This window comes from Silurus aristotelis (assembly GCF_946808225.1).
Source record: "Silurus aristotelis genome assembly, chromosome: 19".
In the NCBI taxonomy this organism is placed as follows: Eukaryota; Metazoa; Chordata; class Actinopteri; order Siluriformes; family Siluridae; genus Silurus; species Silurus aristotelis.
This window is the reverse complement of record NC_139592.1, coordinates 21957744-21976686: the sequence shown is the minus strand read 5'-3', so window position 1 is coordinate 21976686 and position 18943 is coordinate 21957744. Positions and strand designations below refer to the sequence as shown.

Sequence of the window (18943 nt, the reverse complement as noted above, 5' to 3'; positions counted from 1 at the left end):
GTAAGGGGGTGGTATATAATCCTAAAGGGTAAAACATCTCAATGCTGTTCCTACTTCCATTCTTTCTCTACCAAATTACAGCTAAATCTTTTTTTTCCTCAATATGGCCTAATATATCTTCCTCGTCCTTACATTTGTAGCTATTTCAACATCCGAAGAGGCGGCTTCGGCTCAGCCCGGCCACTTCCTGGACCTGTTGGCCAGCTCCCAAAACCGGCGACTGGACGAGCAGCGGGCGAGCATGAGCGCGCTGCCGGGGTTACTGCTGGACCAGAACAACAGCCAGGCCATGCTGAGTCAGCTCATCGCCAGCGCTGACAGCAAGGAGCCGGACGACGACTTCTTCGACATACTCATCAAGTGCCAGGTCAGAACAAAATTTGGGGTGTAGTAGAATATTGATTCCCACAATTAAGAAAGACGCATGCGGTGGTGTGTTTATTTCGGTGGTGTGTTCTTAATGACAGATTTCCCAAAATAGGAAACACATCGATTTGCTTGCAATATTGTATCATATATCGATACGCAGCCCTTCCAAAAATACGAATCCTCTACGTAAATGTATTTCTGTCACTCACACCCTCATAAAGTCCCTGATGTTATCGGTGTTATCCCAGGGTTCCCGGCTCGACGATCAAAGGTGTGCTCCTCCGCCTCCCCCGACGCGAGGACCCACGGTCCCAGATGAAGACTTCTTCAGCCTCATCCTGCGCTCGCAGGCCAAACGCATGGACGAGCAGCGCGTCAATCTGCCCTCCGACCCCGGACCCACGCCGCTGAACCCTGACTGAAGCCGTGATGGAGACGTGTCGAGTCACCCGGTTCTTCCTAACCGGCAAGGTTTTCTCCACAAACAAATAAAACGAGCCAGAAATCTTCTCTTGGAGTTGCGGCGTCGGACTCTTGTCCCGTTTCTCTCTATATAAACTTGGAGCGGTAAAGGAGCATCCCGTCAGTACGGCTGCAGGTCAGTACGGCATCGGCTCACTTCCACACCGCCATCACTAAACGTAGTTAGGTTCAGTTTTTAGCTCGGAATTCCCCTCGTCTTGCTGTACCGCATCAGTGCTGCATCAACCTGTTTCTCAAATCCTTTCTCCCCATCGGCTCGTCCTCAGGGTTATTTTTTACACTGACTTCAATCTCGATGATTCAGCTCTCCTGACAGCTTCCTAGCCGTTCTACATCATGATCTGTGTTTTTATATATATATATAATAATATTTCATAAGTCTGTATAAAGCTTAACTGTTACTAACTTTAGAAATTGTTTTAGATTTTTTTTTTAAAATAAAAAAAAAAAAAAAAAAACAGGTACTTTTCATCTTTAGAAACTTTGAAATGAATTCATGTGATTAGTCGCTTGTCTGTTTTTCGTATGTTTCGGAAAACGGTAATAAAACCTGGACTTTACCTAAAACTTCATTACGAAACATCGTGCGTTTGTTGATTGTATGTGCTAAAATCATTTATCTACTTTGTAAGGACTTTGATTGGCTGGAGGCGCACTCACGAACATTTTCCGGAAAAAAACATTTTATTATTAAAAAAAACATTCTTTTTAATTTTTTTTTACAACAGTCACTTAATATAAAATGAGGGTTTTTTTTCTTTTTATTCCCAAACACAAGTGTCTATAATACAGTCAGTAATCAGGGCTCGAGTTTTGTTCCACGAGAGTTAAGCTTGTGAAAAATGTGCTTTAATTATTGGAAGCAGCTTCAAATTGGAATTTTTTTTAATAAAAAAAAAAAAATTGCATGAACAAAATTTTCATAAGTACATAGGAACAATTAACTTATGTGCAGGACAACAATCATGCTCTCATTTCTGTATATATATATATAAATGAGTACAAATAATCAGCAAATGTTGCATAGTTATTTTCCTGCATAAATAAAAAAAATGCTTTATTTTTATAATAATTGGAACCCAAAAAACTATAATGGAGGATTTTGTGTAGAGGATAAACCAGGCGGAAATACTGTTCAAGTGCTTTGGAGAATAAATGCATGTTTTAAGAAAACATGCATTTGAAAACTGTTGAAATTTGGGAAAGCTTTAAGGAAAAGGAAGGTGGGATTGAGGGGGCGGAGCTAATCATGAAGCAGGGCTTAAGAAGTAAAATAATTAGCGCTCAATGTAATAAAGGGAGAAAACACTGTCATTGAACAACTCGAAACCCAGTGTAAATGTGTGTGCGCATCCATCTATGTGAATTTCTTAATTAGGCGCAGTTTGAGGTATGCGATACTCAGGAAGATGACGATCATGCAGCCCAGAGCCACGATATTCTGCCACATGCCCCAGGTGGAATAGTCAATGCCCTGCGCCGTCAGAAATCTCTCTCCGGTCGTACAGCTGGAACTGTACAGTAGAAATGTTAGATATTGGAATATTGTGCTCAATTTCAACACTAAAATGCACTTGTTCTGGTGTTACACTGAACTCTGCTTTAATGAAACAAAACTTCATCTGCAATTAATATAATCGAATTTAGGTGCTAGAACCTTTTAAATGTGTACGTTTTGTGCTACCTGAGGAAAAATATAAACATACTGTATATTGACACAAGTGTTGGGACACCTGACTTTTACAGCCATATGTAGTAGTTCTTCAAACTGTTCCCACAAAATTGGAAGAGTGCACAATTATACTGGACGTCTGTGGATGTGGTGGTATGAAATTTTCCTTCAGTTGAACTGAGACAAACTGAGGATCTGCTTTAAATAGGTTGGAATGGAAGATCTCCTGCTATACAGCTCTGTATCTCCTGCTATACTGCTCTGTACCTCAACCCTACTGAACCTACATCAGTACCTGACTTTACTAACACCCTTGTGGCTGAATGAATCTCCACAGAATCTAGTGGAACAGCTTTCCAAAAGATTGGAGGTTATTATGACTGCAAAATGTGGAGTGGGATGAATTATACCAATTTAATGCTCAGGTGTCCACAAACTTTTGTCCAATTTAGATTAGACACATGATTAGACTTACGAATCCAGTAGTTTTACTTACTTGGTTCCTATAGTGATATTGAAGTGAGGAGGCAGAGTTGTTGGAGGGTCACAGAATTCCAGCCCAACAAACTCGTTCACCAGGAGACCCTGAAAACACACACACACACACACCCCCCATCATTCTCCATCTATTATATACATACACAAATCAGACTCTCTGGATCAAGACTTACAGCAACCAAAAAGGACTTTGTGAGGAAAAATATATTGGGATTAAACTATTTAAAAAGAAAAAGATTAAAGATTTAAGTGTGAAGCTCAGGTGTTAATTCAAATACCAGGAAGCCAAATTACGTCTTAACTAAAAGAATTGCCATTTACTCCAAAAAAAAAAAAAAAAAGGTATCGATCCAACACTAGCCAGTGTATATGCTAGTGAAGTGGTTTGGGTGGCATGACTTTATAGAGCACCACCTGGCAACCGAACTAATTAAAACAACCACAGGCCCGACCAGGCAGCTACTAAGGATGAGTTGAATGTGCCACACTGTACATTGATGTTAATGAAAATAGTTTTTTAGCATTAGAGCTGCGTGCTAACTTACCGTAAGGCCATAGCGGGGAATGCTGAAGTATTTTAGCCAGTTTAGCCAGTCAGCAATGCTCGGCAAATTCACCAACAAGCCTGAGAAAATCTGAACACGAACAAAAAGTGAGAAAAAGTCTGATAAGTAATGATACTGAATCTGGGTTTACATGCAGGAGAAATTATAGTAGGCAGTGTGTGAATTTGTACCATCATGAACACAAAGCTGATGGTCATGTAGATGTTGGCGATGGCCACCACGTTCTGATCGGCCGAAATGGCCATCACCATGGATGTCGCGGTGTACGCGGTCATGGCAACAGTGAACATGAAGAAAAAAAACGATCCTGTATCCACTTTGAACCCTGGCGATTGGGGCAAAAGAATTCAGTATGTAATATATAAAATTAAGCTCTAATCCAGTACAATAAAAAATAATAAAAAAATTTTTTTATGTATTAGCTTGTGAAGCTTGAATTCTTAAGAGCTATTCTGTTATTCCACCAGCGGGCTATAAACTCAGACACACACACACACACTACAGAAAACCTTCATATCAAAATATTTTATAAAGCTGAAACTACTATAAGATCTTTTGTACTAAAAAAAAATTATACTTCAGGAATAATGGAATGATGAGAACATTGATTTCTACCACAAGGGGACCAATGCTTGTGTAATAGATAAACTATTTATATTTAAATAAAATATTTATTAAATTTCTCAATTTTATTGATATAAATATGAACTAATAAAAAGATACAATATTTGTGGAAAGTGTCTTATTCCTGTACAGAGTGTAATGTCAGTGTGAAGCCTGTAGGGGGGGGGGGTAAAGCCTGTAGCAGCAATGGTGAGACTGAGCAAAGACAAATAGACTTTTTGTTTAGTTTAAAATAAAATTGAGGCCAAATGTCTTTTTTGTATTTTTTATGATTATATTAATTATTGTACAAAAAAAATAACTTGCACCAATTTTAACAATTATTTACTTCACATTAATCAACTATTTGTCTATTTGGCCATGAATCTTTTTTTCCTCATTTACTTTTTTATAAATGATACAGTATTTTTTTAAGATAAACAAAGCCAATCTTTTCCTTTTAGTCACTGACCTTAAGATTAGGAATTGTGTGTGTGTATATAATGTGTGTGTGTGTATAATGTGTGTGTGTGTGTGTTACCGATCATCCAGTAGGCCACCGAGCTGAAGATGATGGCTGGAACTGTGCGCAGCGTGAGAATATCCGAGAGCAGCTTACACAGGAAGTACACCGACACTCTGTAATAACCACTAACATACTCGTGTCTGTACAGGAAGCGAGAGAAGAAACCGTTTTACTCCTAATGTCCGGAAATACATAATATGGACAAAAGCTTGTGGACACCTGACTATTAGATTTGTGTTGGCTTTTTGAACATCCCAGTCCACATTTAGTCCCAATTTGCTGTTGATATAAACCTCCACACTTCTGGGAAAATGTTGCATTAGATTGTGGAGATTTGCTCCTTCAGGTTTATGAGTGTTAAAGTCAGGTACTGATGTAGGTGAGGGGAGGAGGTCTGGGGTGCAGTTAAAGCTCTAATAGGCTTGAGGTCAGAGCTCTATAGCAGACCACTTAATATCTTCCACTCCAACCCATGTACAGCAGAGCTTCATGGGGCACATGGTCATGCTGGAACAGATTTGGGTCTCCTAGTTTAAGTAACTGGTCAGGTGTCCCAGACAGTATATATGATTCTTCATTAGTTTTAATTCTATTTTATTTGTAAAGTGCTTTTAATATTTGACTGTCAAATAGATAAATGAAAGGCATAAGGCATTTTTTTTTTAACAGTGCAGGAAAGCATATATATATAATTTATCATCGAGTCTAAATCACTCCGACTGGGTCTCTGTGGAAGAACAACTCTACAGGCACTTCTCCACAAAGCTGCTCCTAGATTTCATCTACTCATGTAATGAAGTGTGTCAGGTTTTTTCTCCACTCACAGGAAGAGCTTGCGCTCTGTGATGAAGAGTTCAGCAGAGGACAGCGAGCCGAAACACTGGTTGGTGGTGATGAAGAACAAGGCGCCCATTCTGTGATCCAACAAAACATAACACACACCACAGTCAGATACACTAAAATTGAATTAAATACTATAAACAAACCAAAAAAGTAGTGTTTGTTTTGTGCTGGAAGAAGATCCAGTACTCAATCCGCTAGATCTTTATATACACACGCCATTATAGACTCCATTTCTTCTCACAGAAATCGATCACCTGAGCACAAACAGATGATGCAGACTACTACTGCAAAATAGGAGAAAGTAGGCGGAGCATCCAAGTCACCATTTAATAGTGAAGAGCTCAAAACACTCATCAATCATTCATTCTTTTGGCCATTCTTTTATCTGGTATTTAGAATCCAAAGACTTTCTCATATGTAAATTAAACTAACAGTTGTCAGGTCTTTTTTTTTCCTCACCTGTTCTGGATTCCACTTGAATTGTTTGGCACGCTGAAAAAGATGGCCCCGACGATCAGAGCTAAGAAAAGAGTCACGCCGACCTGGAGGGGAAAAAAAAAAACATAACCGAGTGCTGCAGGTTTAATAAAGATTAATATAGTAAAAAAAAAAAAATTTATATAAATCCTGCCGTACATTGCGCCACACCTGTAATGTCTTTATTCGCCACTAGTGGGCCGCACCCCAAACTTTTGAGCCCTCCTGCACTAGCATGAGAAGGCCTGGTGTGCTGTTCTATTTTATCACAAAGGTGTTTATAATGGTTGAAGTCAGAGCTTTATAGCAGAGCACTCAAGATCTTACACTCCAGCCCATGTAAACTAAATCTTCCTGCAGATGCACATGAGCGTGGTCTCCTAGATTAAAAATTCAGACGTCCTCTACAATTGTGTGCCTCCAGCTTTCTGGTAACATTTTGAGGAGGAACCACATATAGCTGGGGGGAAAAAATTTGGTGTCCCAAAAAAATTTGGTGTCCCAATACTTGTCCATTTAGTGTATGTAAGAACCCCCCTCAACTGTCACTTCATCACCACATAAGGCTGGAAATGTCCAGTGTCTCAATCATTTCATCCATAAAGCGGATAATAAAGTGAACATGAATGTACGTTGATGTCAGTTACTAACCGCTTCGAAGTCTCACCTTCCCGCATGCGTACTTGCTAAAAAAGCCACTCACCTGAGCGAAGGAGGTCTGTGGGTTGAGCATCAGGTTGCGGAACGTCCTCCTTAGCACCCATTTGAACTGGTGGCCGAAAGACGTGCTGTAGGTGACGGTGCGGGATTTGGGCCGGTTGTCGTAATTCCGGCCCTGAGTGATCTCCTCCAGCTCGTCTTTGGTCTGCTTGTAGTGCGACCACTGCTTGTACTCCTGCACCAGACGGTCCTCGATGGGCTGACGGTCCGGTGCGTTCTGCTTCTGATCCGGTTCTGCCACGCACACAAAGAAAAACTATTCGAGCATATTTCAATGATCGATGTGCGTGTCTATAAAAATAGAGTGCGACAAACCTGCATTATCCTCCAGTTTGTCTTGAGACAGAGCAGTATAATCTCCATTAATGACATCCAGGAAGAAGTCAGCGGGGTTGTTATGAGGTTCACAGCTGAAGCCTAAAACACACAACAAATCTATTCGCATTTTTGTTCTTAACAGCAGAAATCTTTTTAACCCCAGTACCCATTTAATACCCAGTATAGTTTATATGCTCCGTTATAGATTTGTATCATTCACAGTTGAATTGTGTGGTAAATTTTTTTGTTATTTTGATATATATATTAGGTGGGAGTATAACACCCCCCCTCAACTGTCACAGTTCACATACATATCAATTGTCAGATTATAAATTGAAAGACAATAAGAAATCCTACGTTGTTTTGCTTGTATTTTTGTGTTGTATGAGAATTTTTGTGGAAAAGAGACATTTTATACCCTATAAATTGTACTTCATTCAGTAAAAATACACTAAAATAAAAATTATAAATCCATTTTTGTTTGTACCTTTCATTAAGAGTCAAGTACTAAATGTTTGTAGGCACCCAACTGGTATTCTTCCTCGTCTTCTGGCTAGGTGCACACTTCACCATTGTCTGAACCAGAGTTTGTATGAAATCCACAGTTCTCATTTTCCTACAATTACCTGAATTATGCTGAAGCGAAAACTCAATCATTCAAATTCCGATCAGTGCCAAATTTGGTGTAAACCACCAGCACATCAACCTGGACAATACATATAAAACAATTCTGAATATTCCATAAGGTTTGCCAGGAATGGACCAATGAATCTGTCCATGAAGCCACCAAACAGGAAGAATCTCAGCAATTAGCACATGGACACAAAATTTCAGAACCACGACTGCTGGGTAACGAAATGCCACTGCCACCTACTGATTAAAAGTTACAATAACATGCTCTAACACGCTTGCGACACCTTACCGTTACTATTAAAACCCACTGTTCGTGGTTAAAGCATACACATAATCAGTGACACCCCAATCACTCTTGAATCTCTTTCTCTAAACTTATCATTGTAGCATATCTGTGAAGGTGCAGCTCACTGAGGTCACGCATTGACCCAAAAACATTCACAGTACTGTAATAAAAAAAAAAAAACAGAACAGAAAAATGCTTATCTAAAGTTCGTTCAATCCTTGTTAGCATGGCAGGAAAAAAAGCCTACCCTGATTTCAAAACCTCTAATAGATAAAACATTGGAGCTAAAAATTGTGAAAAAACGCAAAAACAATTTACGCATTGACACAAACCCTTATAGGAGTCTTCAGGACCATGCCCTGAGGTTACGCAAGGTTTGGTGGTGTGTGGAATATCTCCTGTTATAGAGCTCTGACCTCAACCCTAATGAACATCTTTGGGATTAATTGGAACCCTGAGAGCACCACAGGCCTTCTCACCTACATCACTGACTTGACTTTTCTTGAACACATAGTCTAGTTATATTCTATAAATGTGTATCAGAGGCACTATGAAGATATTCTGATATGATGATCCGTTGTGTGTGTGATGACGCACCGATGTCACTGAAGTACTGCAGTGCACTCCGAGCAGGCCCATGGTAAACCTGCCTTCCTGCCGCCAGCAGGGTGAGGGAATCGAACAGCCGGTAAATGGAGTAGCGTGGCTGGTGGATAGACAGGATGATGGTCCGGCCGTGAGCAGACATCCTGTTAACACGGAGAACAATGAGAGGAACTCGCTACAGCCACATACTCTCAGTTTGTGCATGTTCATTAGGGTTGCCAATCTCCAGGAATTTTCAACACTGGAACTTTCCATGGAAATTGACTGGGAGTTAAAACAACCAGATTGAATGCAATTCCAGTTTCTATCCTGCACATTCATCAATGCACACAGCACACTTACTGCAGGGCTACTGAGGCCACGCCCCCTGAAAAATCTCTGGTAAATTTCCAGAAACTTTCCTTGGAAACTTCCAGGTATTTATAAGAAATTGGGGTAAATTTAAATAATCTGTATCATATTTATGTATGTATATGATAATGTATCATATACATACATAAATATGATACAGATTATTTAAATTTACCCCAATTTCTTATAAATACCTGGAAGTTTCCAAATTGGAATATTTCCAAAATTCTACTGGAAAGTTCCCATGAAAAGTTTCTGGAAATTTACCAGAGATTTTCCATCCCTTTGCATCCCTAATGTTTATACATACAGAATATTATAAATCGAATGGGCAATGTATGCAAGTTTGTTTGTGTGCATGTGTGTGAGAGCATGTGTGTGTGTGTGTGTTTATACACACACACCTCTTTAATAGGGATAGTACAGAGTTAGCCGTGCTAGCATCCAGACCGGTCGTTGGCTCATCCAAGAAGAGAACGGACGGATCGATGATGAGCTCCATGCCGATGTTGGTCCTCTTTCTCTCACCTCCCGAAATTCCACGAATCAGTTGGGTGCCCACCTGTTGGTCAAACAGCCAATCAGAGACAATCAAAGTCCCGCCCATTAAACTCAGGTCTGTCTGAAGTAAAGCAGTTATTTCTCTGGAATAATTTCCTCATACCATTCTGTGTCATTTTCTTATGGCTGTTGGTGGGGCTGTTGCGCAATCGTTTGCGCTTGTGTGTGTGTGTTTGTGAGAAATGGCCTACCCTTGAGTCAGCTACTTTAGTCAGCCCGAGCTCATCAATCAGTCGCTGCACTTTCTCCTCCTTCTCCTTCTGACTGATAGATGTCGGAAGTCTTAAAGCTGCCGAGAAGCGTAGATTCTCTCTCACGGTCAGTGTTCCCATCACCACATCGTCCTGAACAACACACACATATCAAAAGGTGTGTGTGTTCAACAATTAGTATATGTTCAATAATAATCAAATTAAATATCGCCTATATGGACAAATGTTGGTGACACCTGGCCATAAGATTGTGTGCTTTCTGAACATCCCATTCCACATTTAGTACACTATTGCTGTTAAAAAAAAACCTCCACTCTTCTGCAAAGATGTTCCACTAAATTTTGGAATGTGTTCGTGAAGATTTGTCGAGATTCATTCAGCCACAAGGGTGGTAGTAAAGTCAGGAACTGATGTACTGTAGGTGAGGAGGGTCTGGGATGCAGTCAGAGGTCACATTCATCCCAAAGGTGTTTAAAAGTGCTGGAGCGCTACAACAGAGAATCTTCCACTCCAACCCATGAAAAGCAGATCTTCATACTGCTGGAACAGGTTTGGGTCTGAAAGTTTCCTGCTACTGCATACTCATAGCATTCAGGATGCTTATCTCAATAAACAACCTTTTAGTTAAAAGGTTAATTATTCATGAAGCGAACGCTAAAGCGTAGCGATACTGCGCAAAGCTAACCGGCTAACGTCGCTTTAGCATGGCCGGGTCGGTCTTACAGTCATAATTTGTTTAGTCATGGTGCGTATGAAAAGGCTGAGCGAGATCACCGCTCAGACTTTCCGTTTAAATAATTTAATGACTGGAGACGCAACAACTTCCCATTTACACATGATTGCTGAGAAACAAAACTACATTCAGCAATTTTGATTGGGAATTGTGTAAATGAGGAGCAAATGTGAAAAACAAGGAAGAAAGATGATAAGTGCTGGAACATTATGAGGATGTGATACTACGTGTGTGTGTGTGTGTGTGTGTGTGTGTGTGTGTGTGTGTGTGTGTGCAATAGAGAGATAGAGATAGAGAGAGAGAGAGAGAGAGAGAGACAGACAGACAGACAGACAGACAGACAGACAGACAGACAGACACACACACAGACACACACACACAGACACACACACACAGACACACACACACAGACACACACACACAGACACACACACTGATGTTCAGTGAGACACAGAAAAAGAAAGACAGACCGATAGACAAAGAAAAAAGAGAGAAAGACAAACAGACACATAGAAAAGGGAAAGAGACAAACAGAAACACTGATGGACAGACACTGAGACACAGAAAGAAAGAGGCTGAGAAAACCAGACAAATAGACAAAGATGTACCCACCTGTACTACATATCCAGACAGACATTTAAAGTTGGGCGGTTGTGGTGCTCCATCTATCAGCACCTCTCCAGTCAGTCCTTTGGGATCCTTCCTCGCCGCTAGCACATCCAAAAAACTTCATGTGCACACACACACACACACACAAAAACTCAAAACAGCAAACCGACTGGCCGTAACACTACACACAGATTAACACAATGTAAAAAAAAAAAAAAAAGGAAAGGAAAACACTTACGAGGACTTCCCACTGCCTGTGGCCCCCAGTATGGCGTTCAGTCCAGGCTTCATTATTCCACTAAATAAAGTAAAACACGTAAAAGTGAAGTTAGCGTGGCTAAGTCATGTATACAGTGTAGGGGTGGTTAGTGCGCTGCTCCAAGCGTGTTCTGCTTCAAGTACTGTTCAGATTTGGGAGTTCAATCATTCTGGTCAATTTGGACACAATAAAAGTGATCGAATAGTCTTTTAAAAAAAAAAAAAAACCCCGTCCCCTGTACTGTAGCAAAGTTACAGGGACATCTGCCAAATTCTACCTGGCATTATGATGGGCTTCACAAAATTCATATCAAATCAATACATTTCCTTAGGAGAAAACTTTTAACCCCAAAGTAACGAATTACATTTACTCACTTTATTGTAATTCAGTAGTTTTTTGGTACTTCTATTTGAAGTAGCTTTTAAAATAAGGAAGTTTACATTTACTTAAGCATGTTTAATTTTTTTTTTCTTCAAGTATTACATTTACAAGTCATAGACTGTAGTGTTTTTTTATTTCTTTTATTTACTGTATTTTTTCTTATTGCACTTCAAGTAAAAACAGCTAGTTTGAGATTTTTGTCCTTTTTGAACTACACTAGAATCCCCCCCCCCCTCACTCCGTTTAAAATAAATTTAAATAAAAAAGGGTAAATTTGCAATGAGCCACTTTTTACTTTTACTTTAGTAGATTTATAAGAACGCCAACTTTACACATACTCAAGTAAAATTTCATTGACATCATAGTATTTTTACTTGAGTGGGAATATATATAATCACTATTTTATACACAACATGACTGCTGAAATCTGATTGGATTAAAAACCCCAATGTAAACAGACACTATTTGAAGCAAACGCTATGAAATGGAGAGAATAAACTATTGGGAATAATTTAATGCATTTTAATGGACAAAAAAAAAAGGTCCCGACGAGTTTTACAAATCTGTTTTATTTTTCAGATCAGGGGAGTCACAGGGAGGAAAAAAAAAAGCTGCGTAGAAAACAGCATGCAACTTCCTTACGCATTCTGCTGTGTAATGTTGAGCTAGCATGAGTGTTCAGAACAGAAACAGCCTCGACACATCACACTCATGATTAGACAAATGGCTGATTCATGTCAGAGCTCCTCGAGTCAGTGATTGCTTAATTTAGAGCATGAGGTTGTGTAATGCTTCATCATAAAGACTAGATAGGAGTCGGTGGCCTTTTTAAACAACACACACTTTTTAAAGCCAATGAAAAATCTAAACACACATCTTTCTCACGACTCATGTACAGCTGAACAATAACCAGTGTGTGTGTGTGTGTTATTATTGATGTTTCACGACCTTACATAACACCCAGCAGGAGAACTGCTATTTTCTATTGTTTCCATGTGTGAGCAGGAAAAAATATACAATCCCAGGTGTGTGTGTGTGTGTGTGTGTGTGTGTGTGTGTGAGTGTGTGGGCACATGAATAAGCAACTGTGTAAAGGGTAATACATCCTGACTGTGAGGGTCCAAGCTACTGTGTGTAGAGTCACGTCTCCGTATTTGTAGAACTAAATATACACACATGAAGCTGTGCTCAGTGTTCGTTTATAGTCATTTGAAATCTCCTTCTCACACACACACACACACACACACAGGTCTGTATGACCAATAATTCTAGTGATGTGGCTCATTAGCTCAGATAGCCTTCATTACTGTATCTCAATTAGCATTACAGACTTCATTACAGTATCCCAGTTAGCATTATAGCCTTTATTACAGTATCCCAATTAGCATTACAGCCTTCATTACAGTATCCCAGTTAGCATTATAGCCTTCATTACAGTATCCCAGTTAGCATTGCAGCCTTCATTACAGTATCCCAGTTAGCATTATAGCCTTCATTACAGTATCCCAGTTAGCATTATAGCCTTCATTACAGTATCCCAGTTAGCATTATAGCCTTCATTACAGTATCCCAGTTAGCATTATTGCCTTCATTATAGTATCCCAGTTAGCATTATAGCCTTCATTACTGTATCCCAATTAGCATTATAGCCTTCATTACTGTATCCCAATTAGCATTATAGCATTCATTACAGTATCCCAGTTAGCATTATAGCCTTCATTACAGTATACCAGTTAGCATTATAGCCTTCATTACAGTATACCAGTTAGCATTATAGTATCCCAGTTAGCATTATAGCCTTCGTTAGCACAGCTCACTCACTTAAGAGTTGTAAGGCTCAGAGTTGAGGATGCTTAGTACTCTATTTTTTGGTTAGTTTGTTTAGATGTGGTTAAGAGATGCATTTAATTCGAAAACAAATATGTTCGACATTTTAAATCCATATTTTTATGTATTTAACAAAATATCTCTGGCTCAGAATAAGTTGGTTCCTCAAACAGTTCTTTTGTTATTTAACAGACGTGGTCTCCACCTGACATCTCAATAAAGTCCTATCGATACGTCGTGAAGATCATGGCTGTAGTCATAGACGTCGCTCTCAACATGAAGGCGTGGTCTTTGTGGTGTTATACAACCTGCTGCTCTGTTGCAAGACCTTTACCCCTTTCTCTCTTATCAGACGAGTTAACGACAGCCATAAGATTCTGCTTGTGGCATAACGATGACTTTGAGCTCGTCTGCCTTAGAGCGACAATAAACGCAATATATAACTAGTGTAAAGGTTTTACAAGAGGATGTTTAGGTGTGGATTTAAAGTTCAGATGAAACGAACGTAGTCTCAAATATTAAAGTTTTAAATATGCTTTGGAAAAAAACAAAAAAAACAATGGGAATTTTATTGGTTTTAATGGAAATATACCAATGTCATATACCATTAGGCACCAATGGAACACTTTTGGAATCTTGTTGATCAGAAGTTTCTACAATTTAGCTTGATTATAATTTAATGATGTTTACAAACACATGCTGTAATGGAAACTATTTGGAAAGAGATTTTATGCAGATGATTGATTGTAAAGGTATTTGTAGTAAAAACCCTCCAATTTTCTGTGATGGTTTCAATTTTATCTATAGGTATTCCTCTACCTCGAAGCATCTCACAGAGATACGCTCATCCTAGCGGCGCGTCCAACGTATCGCACATTGTACGCTGTGCTTGTATTTTTACAATTTTGTCGTATCGCTATCATCAACGTAAGAACGAAAAATCGTAAGTCGAACCGTCGTAACTCTGGGACCATCTCTATAGATTTCCAGCATAATAGATAAAACTCACTTGAGGTCAATGAGGATGTCTTTGTGGGTCTTCTTCTGTTTGCAGAGTATCCCAGTCCGGCAGGTGACGCTGTAGTGGATGTTGTGGAAGCTTACTGTAGCCCCATGGCCTCCTTTCTTCATACCATCCATGCTTCGGTTTTTGGGTATCCTGTGAAATGTGGAAATACAATCTTAATCTGTGCGACAGAAAAAAATTAAACACATTTTTGTCCAATATGTACTGTATAAACAGTATTTATACAGTACATATTGGACAAAAGTATTCAGATGCCTGATTTTCCAGCCATGTGACTTTTTCCCAAACTGTTACCACAAAGTTAAAAGCACACAATGTCTTTGGATATGATGGCATGAAATTTTTCCCTTCACCATAAGACCATAAGACCCAAAACTGCTCCTGCATGACAAAGCCCCCGTGCACAAATCCAGCTCCATGAAGATATGCTTTTCATGGGTTCGAGTGGAAGATCTCCTGCTATAAAGCTCTGACTTCTATTAAACCACTTAGGGATGAATTGGAACTGGACCCCAGGCCTCCACACCTCACCTACCTGACTCTATGAACACTTGGTTACAGCACAAATCTCCACAAGCACACTCCAAAATCAAGTAGAACATCTTCCCGGAGAAGTGGAGGACACTAGAAGAGCAAATGGGGACCACCAATCTTATGCTCAGGTGTTCTCAATCTTGTGTCTATATAGTGTAGTTACATTCAACATTGCAGGTTCTTGTTACGTAGCAGATAGAAAGAAGTTTCCTCATCCGTTTTTTTTTTTTCCCAAAACTTTTACAAAAGATCATATACACTCCTTATCCAATTCAGTAATCAGGAACCCTTTAGAGAAGAACAGCTGACCCAGGCTTATGTAATCATTACATATTATATGGAACCCAGTCAGGGTAACCTTTAAATGGAACGCCATCCCCAAGGATCAGACTTTCACTGTGGAGTGAGAACATACAAACTTACAACAAAAACAATCTTCTTGATTTCTTCTCACCACTTTATCTGTGTAAAGCTGCTATACAAATACAAATGAAATGAAAATTTTCTACCTAAATTTCTTTTGCATTAGAGCTACACGGTAGTTTGTTCACACCAAAGATATAAACAGGGCAAAAAAAAAAAACATTTATTACAATAAAGCTTAATGATCTGAGGTGGCCATGTTGGCTGAATTCTTCATGTTGGTTGAATTATAAAGCAAAAAGTTGTGATAACGTTCAAATAAATACATACTAAAAATAATTCTTATCAAGAATCCTTATGTAATATAAAGATATTCATAGTTTTGGCCTTGGAAACGTATTCCATCCTAATAATGGTAGATGTTAGACCCTTATCGGAGCATGCTGAGATTTATTTCCCACCACCTAAACTTTGCCATGAGGTGTCTTTGGTGACAATGATGTTCCATCACGAGAGAGCAAAATATTGCGAAAATCGTAACGTCAGCGACATACTCATTAATGACAACGAAAACAATATGCGGTAAAACAAATCGGTTATCGAACTTGGCAATCGAATTCAGCCGCGGTTTTATTGGGATCATCTCATACAGCGCGATCAGCAATAATCATAAAAATATATATATAGTCAATTTACAGCCCAAGTTAATATACGTTCTCATGTGTAAAACTCCATTTTGAACTTGTTTTGACTCATGAATTGATGCTGAACTTCAACAGCAAGCAGAACATTTAGAGAGGAATAAACGATGGAAGAAACTCAAACTCACCACGACATACGTGACCTTATATGCGTGATTATTTTTTTTAAAGTAGTTAAAAAGAAGGTTTTGGGCTCGTGAACATTTTCATAGATATCAGTGTTTGACTTATTAATATCGTTCTAATAATAGATCAGTGTGCTGAGAGTCACATTTGAGTCTTGTCCTGTGAGAAAAATAACAATAGGAAAATTATAGACAATAAAAAAATATCACAGTACTTTGGATACCTAAGTACATTTAAAGGCAAATACTTTTGTACTTTTACCCAAGTGAAAGTTTAACGGGACAATTTTACTGGAGTCACATTTGACTTACTGTATCTCTACTTTAACTCAAGTACATGGTTTGTGTACTTCACCGTCATGCTGAAGCATGTTGGAGTTTCCTAGTTTCATGCTACAGCATCTAAAGACATCCTACACAATTGCATGCCTCCAATTTTGTGGTAACAGAAAAATGTAGGTGTCCCAATACTGTTAGATGTTAGACGTTAGGTTTGGGTCTCCTAGTCCAAGTGAAAGGTAATGTTCATGCAACAGCATTTAAAAACATCCTGCATGCTTTAGTGCGTGTCTCCAACGTTGTAGTAACTGTTTACACGTTCACATATGGATGGAATTTTTTTTTGTCTAAATAGTGTAGATGCCTTTGTGTAATAATTATTAATTATATTCCTTGTGCAAACAATAAAATCCAGGAATGCAAATACTTTGAAAGCAAAGATATTTACAAACAGAAGGTACCGGGACGCGCGCGTGCGTGCGTGTGTGTGTGTGTGTTTTGAATATATGATAATTATGCAAATAAATAAACATTTTGAAAGCCAACATCTGTTTAATAGTCTAAACCGCTCAATAAAACAAAATCTACAGTAAAAAAAAAAAAAAAAAAAAAAACACACCTGGTTGATGTGAACGGCTCGTGCAGCTCCTCTCGCGCCTATGTGAGTCCTTATAAAACCATACCGGGTACCGGAGCGCGCGCTTGAAAACGAGCACGCGCGCAGTTGCAACTCTCGCGTGAGAGATTTGTACCATAACTCTCTTTCCCGCTCTCTATATATATATGTATATACATAGACGTAGCGGATGGCACGTGCTCAGGATATGGGAGGGGTCATGTCGTAAGTGTGACGTCATAATTATGGACGAGGCATAGCCGGTATATTGGGGAATGTAAGGTAAATCAAATAGGATACCGTGCGCGCGGAATGTGTATCGATTCGGATTCGCTTGATTTGGAAAGACCGCCGGGTTACACAAACGGGTCAGGATGCGTGCACGCGCGTGTGTTGACTTTTCTTGGACTCTGCTCGATCAAACCTTATCAGCAGCCAACCGAGATTCCCGGGTTACTCCCAGAGTCTCCCGGTTTTCCTGCATGAATCCATAACGGGATCCAGCTGAGGAACGTCATGGAGTCTCCACTCTAACAAGTCTGTTCGGGGAGAAGTTGCTGACGCATGCGCACAAAGTTGCCGTTATATTCTATAAAGCCATGAGCTCATTTGCATATTTATTTGTGTAGAAAAACAGTAAGATTTGCTGTTCTTTAAAAAAAATATATATATATAAAAATAACAGTATTATTAAAACATTATTAAAACTGACTCATTTGTCACTGGATTTTACTGGGAACAATGGTGACCAGTGATTGGTTACTGGGAACAGTAGTAATCAGTGATTGGTTGCTAAGAAAATAGTAATCAGTAATTTGTTATTAGCCACAATTATAATCAGGGTTCGGTCAATCGAAACAATCAATGGTAATGAATAATCGATCACTGGAAACAATGGTAATCGGTGATTGGTCACTGGGAACAATGGTAATCAGCGATTGGATACTTAGAATAATAGTAATCAGTGATTGTTCCCAGTTGTTTGTTCCCAAATTGTTCCTATTTTTTAAGTAAATAATAATAATCAGTGGTTGATCACTGGGAACAATTTTATCAATAACTGGACGCTTAGAAAATACTAATCAGTGATTGTTTACTGTTCTCCAGTAATTCGTTACTGGAGACATTGGAAATCAGTGATTGGTTACTGGGAATAACAATAATTAGGGATTGATCAATTGAAACAATGGTCATCAGTGGTTGGTTACTGGGATTAATGCGATTAATAATTGGTCACTGGGAACAATAGTAATCAGTGATTGGTTACTGGGAACAATCATAACCAGGGATTGGGTACTGGGAACAATAGTAATCAGTGATTGGTTACTGGGAACAATAGTAGTCAGTGATTGGTTACTGGGAACAATCATAACCAGGGATTGGGTACTGGGAACAATCGTAATCAGGGATTGGTTACTGGGAACAATCATAATCGGTGATTGGTTGATTTAAACAAACAATTGTAATGAATAATTGGGGATTGAACACTGGGACTAATTAGAATTAATGACAGGTCACTGGAAACAGTTGTAATCAGTGAGATGTCAATAAAACCAATAGAGATCAGTGACTTGTAGTGATTGTTGAAAAGACATTGTTTCTAAATATTAAAAAGTTTTGGCCCCCGTCTCACTAGTGACATCTTTTGGTAAAATGTATTAAAACACCACACACTGATGTCAGTAACTAATGAAGCATGTTGGAAGTATATACAACAAATATAAAAGTATATTTGTCTAAAAGTATATTATTATAATATATTATA

General features: G+C 39.0%; 3 protein-coding genes across 7 annotated transcripts in view; 1 reads left to right on the top strand and 2 right to left on the bottom strand.

Annotated features, from left to right (window-relative positions):
• The window catches only part of gpsm2l (G protein signaling modulator 2, like), a 19972-nt gene extending 18548 nt beyond the window's left edge, over positions 1–1424 (top strand). For all 3 annotated transcript variants that reach the window (XM_083521378.1, XM_083521377.1, XM_083521376.1), the window contains exons 13-14: positions 141–367; positions 618–1424. In XM_083521378.1, coding sequence (XP_083377504.1) covers positions 141–367; positions 618–791 — 401 coding nt within the window. In that variant the 3' untranslated portion in view covers positions 792–1424. The remainder of the gene's footprint in view (positions 1–140; positions 368–617) is intronic.
• The window catches only part of LOC310715159 (AP-1 complex subunit sigma-2), a 105859-nt gene that overhangs the window by 16569 nt on the left and 70347 nt on the right, over positions 1–18943 (bottom strand). The window lies entirely within an intron of this gene.
• On the bottom strand, positions 1909–17741 carry abcg2a (ATP-binding cassette, sub-family G (WHITE), member 2a). Of its 3 annotated transcripts, none has more exons than XM_083521383.1 (16): positions 17182–17741; positions 14543–14692; positions 11305–11364; positions 11070–11184; positions 9704–9856; positions 9356–9513; positions 8592–8743; positions 7073–7174; positions 6741–6991; positions 6020–6102; positions 5542–5631; positions 4733–4857; positions 3759–3913; positions 3568–3657; positions 3021–3109; positions 1909–2366 (listed from the first exon to the last, which is right to left on the bottom strand). In XM_083521383.1, the coding sequence occupies exons 2-16, from the start codon at positions 14671–14673 to the stop codon at positions 2210–2212; spliced, it is 1911 nt and encodes a 636-aa protein (XP_083377509.1). In that variant the 5' UTR covers positions 14674–14692; positions 17182–17741; the 3' UTR covers positions 1909–2209. The 3 variants fall into 3 exon arrangements, with proteins under 3 accessions (XP_083377509.1, XP_083377508.1, XP_083377507.1); XM_083521382.1 differs by having other exon boundaries at positions 2047–2366; positions 6741–6995; positions 7074–7174; positions 17603–17736; XM_083521381.1 differs by having other exon boundaries at positions 2047–2366; positions 6741–6995; positions 7074–7174; positions 17182–17526.

Coding starts and splice junctions, on each gene's coding strand:
- abcg2a (XM_083521382.1), bottom strand. CDS start 14,673: ATGGATGGTATGAAGAAAGGAGGCCATGGGGCTACAGTAAGCTTCCAC. Junction 5,632..6,019: donor TCAAGTGGAATCCAGAACAG/GTGAGGAAAAAA, acceptor GTTGGATCACAG/AATGGGCGCCTTGTTCTTCA. Junction 3,914..4,732: donor GGTGGCCTACTGGATGATCG/GTAACACACACA, acceptor CCCAATCGCCAG/GGTTCAAAGTGGATACAGGA.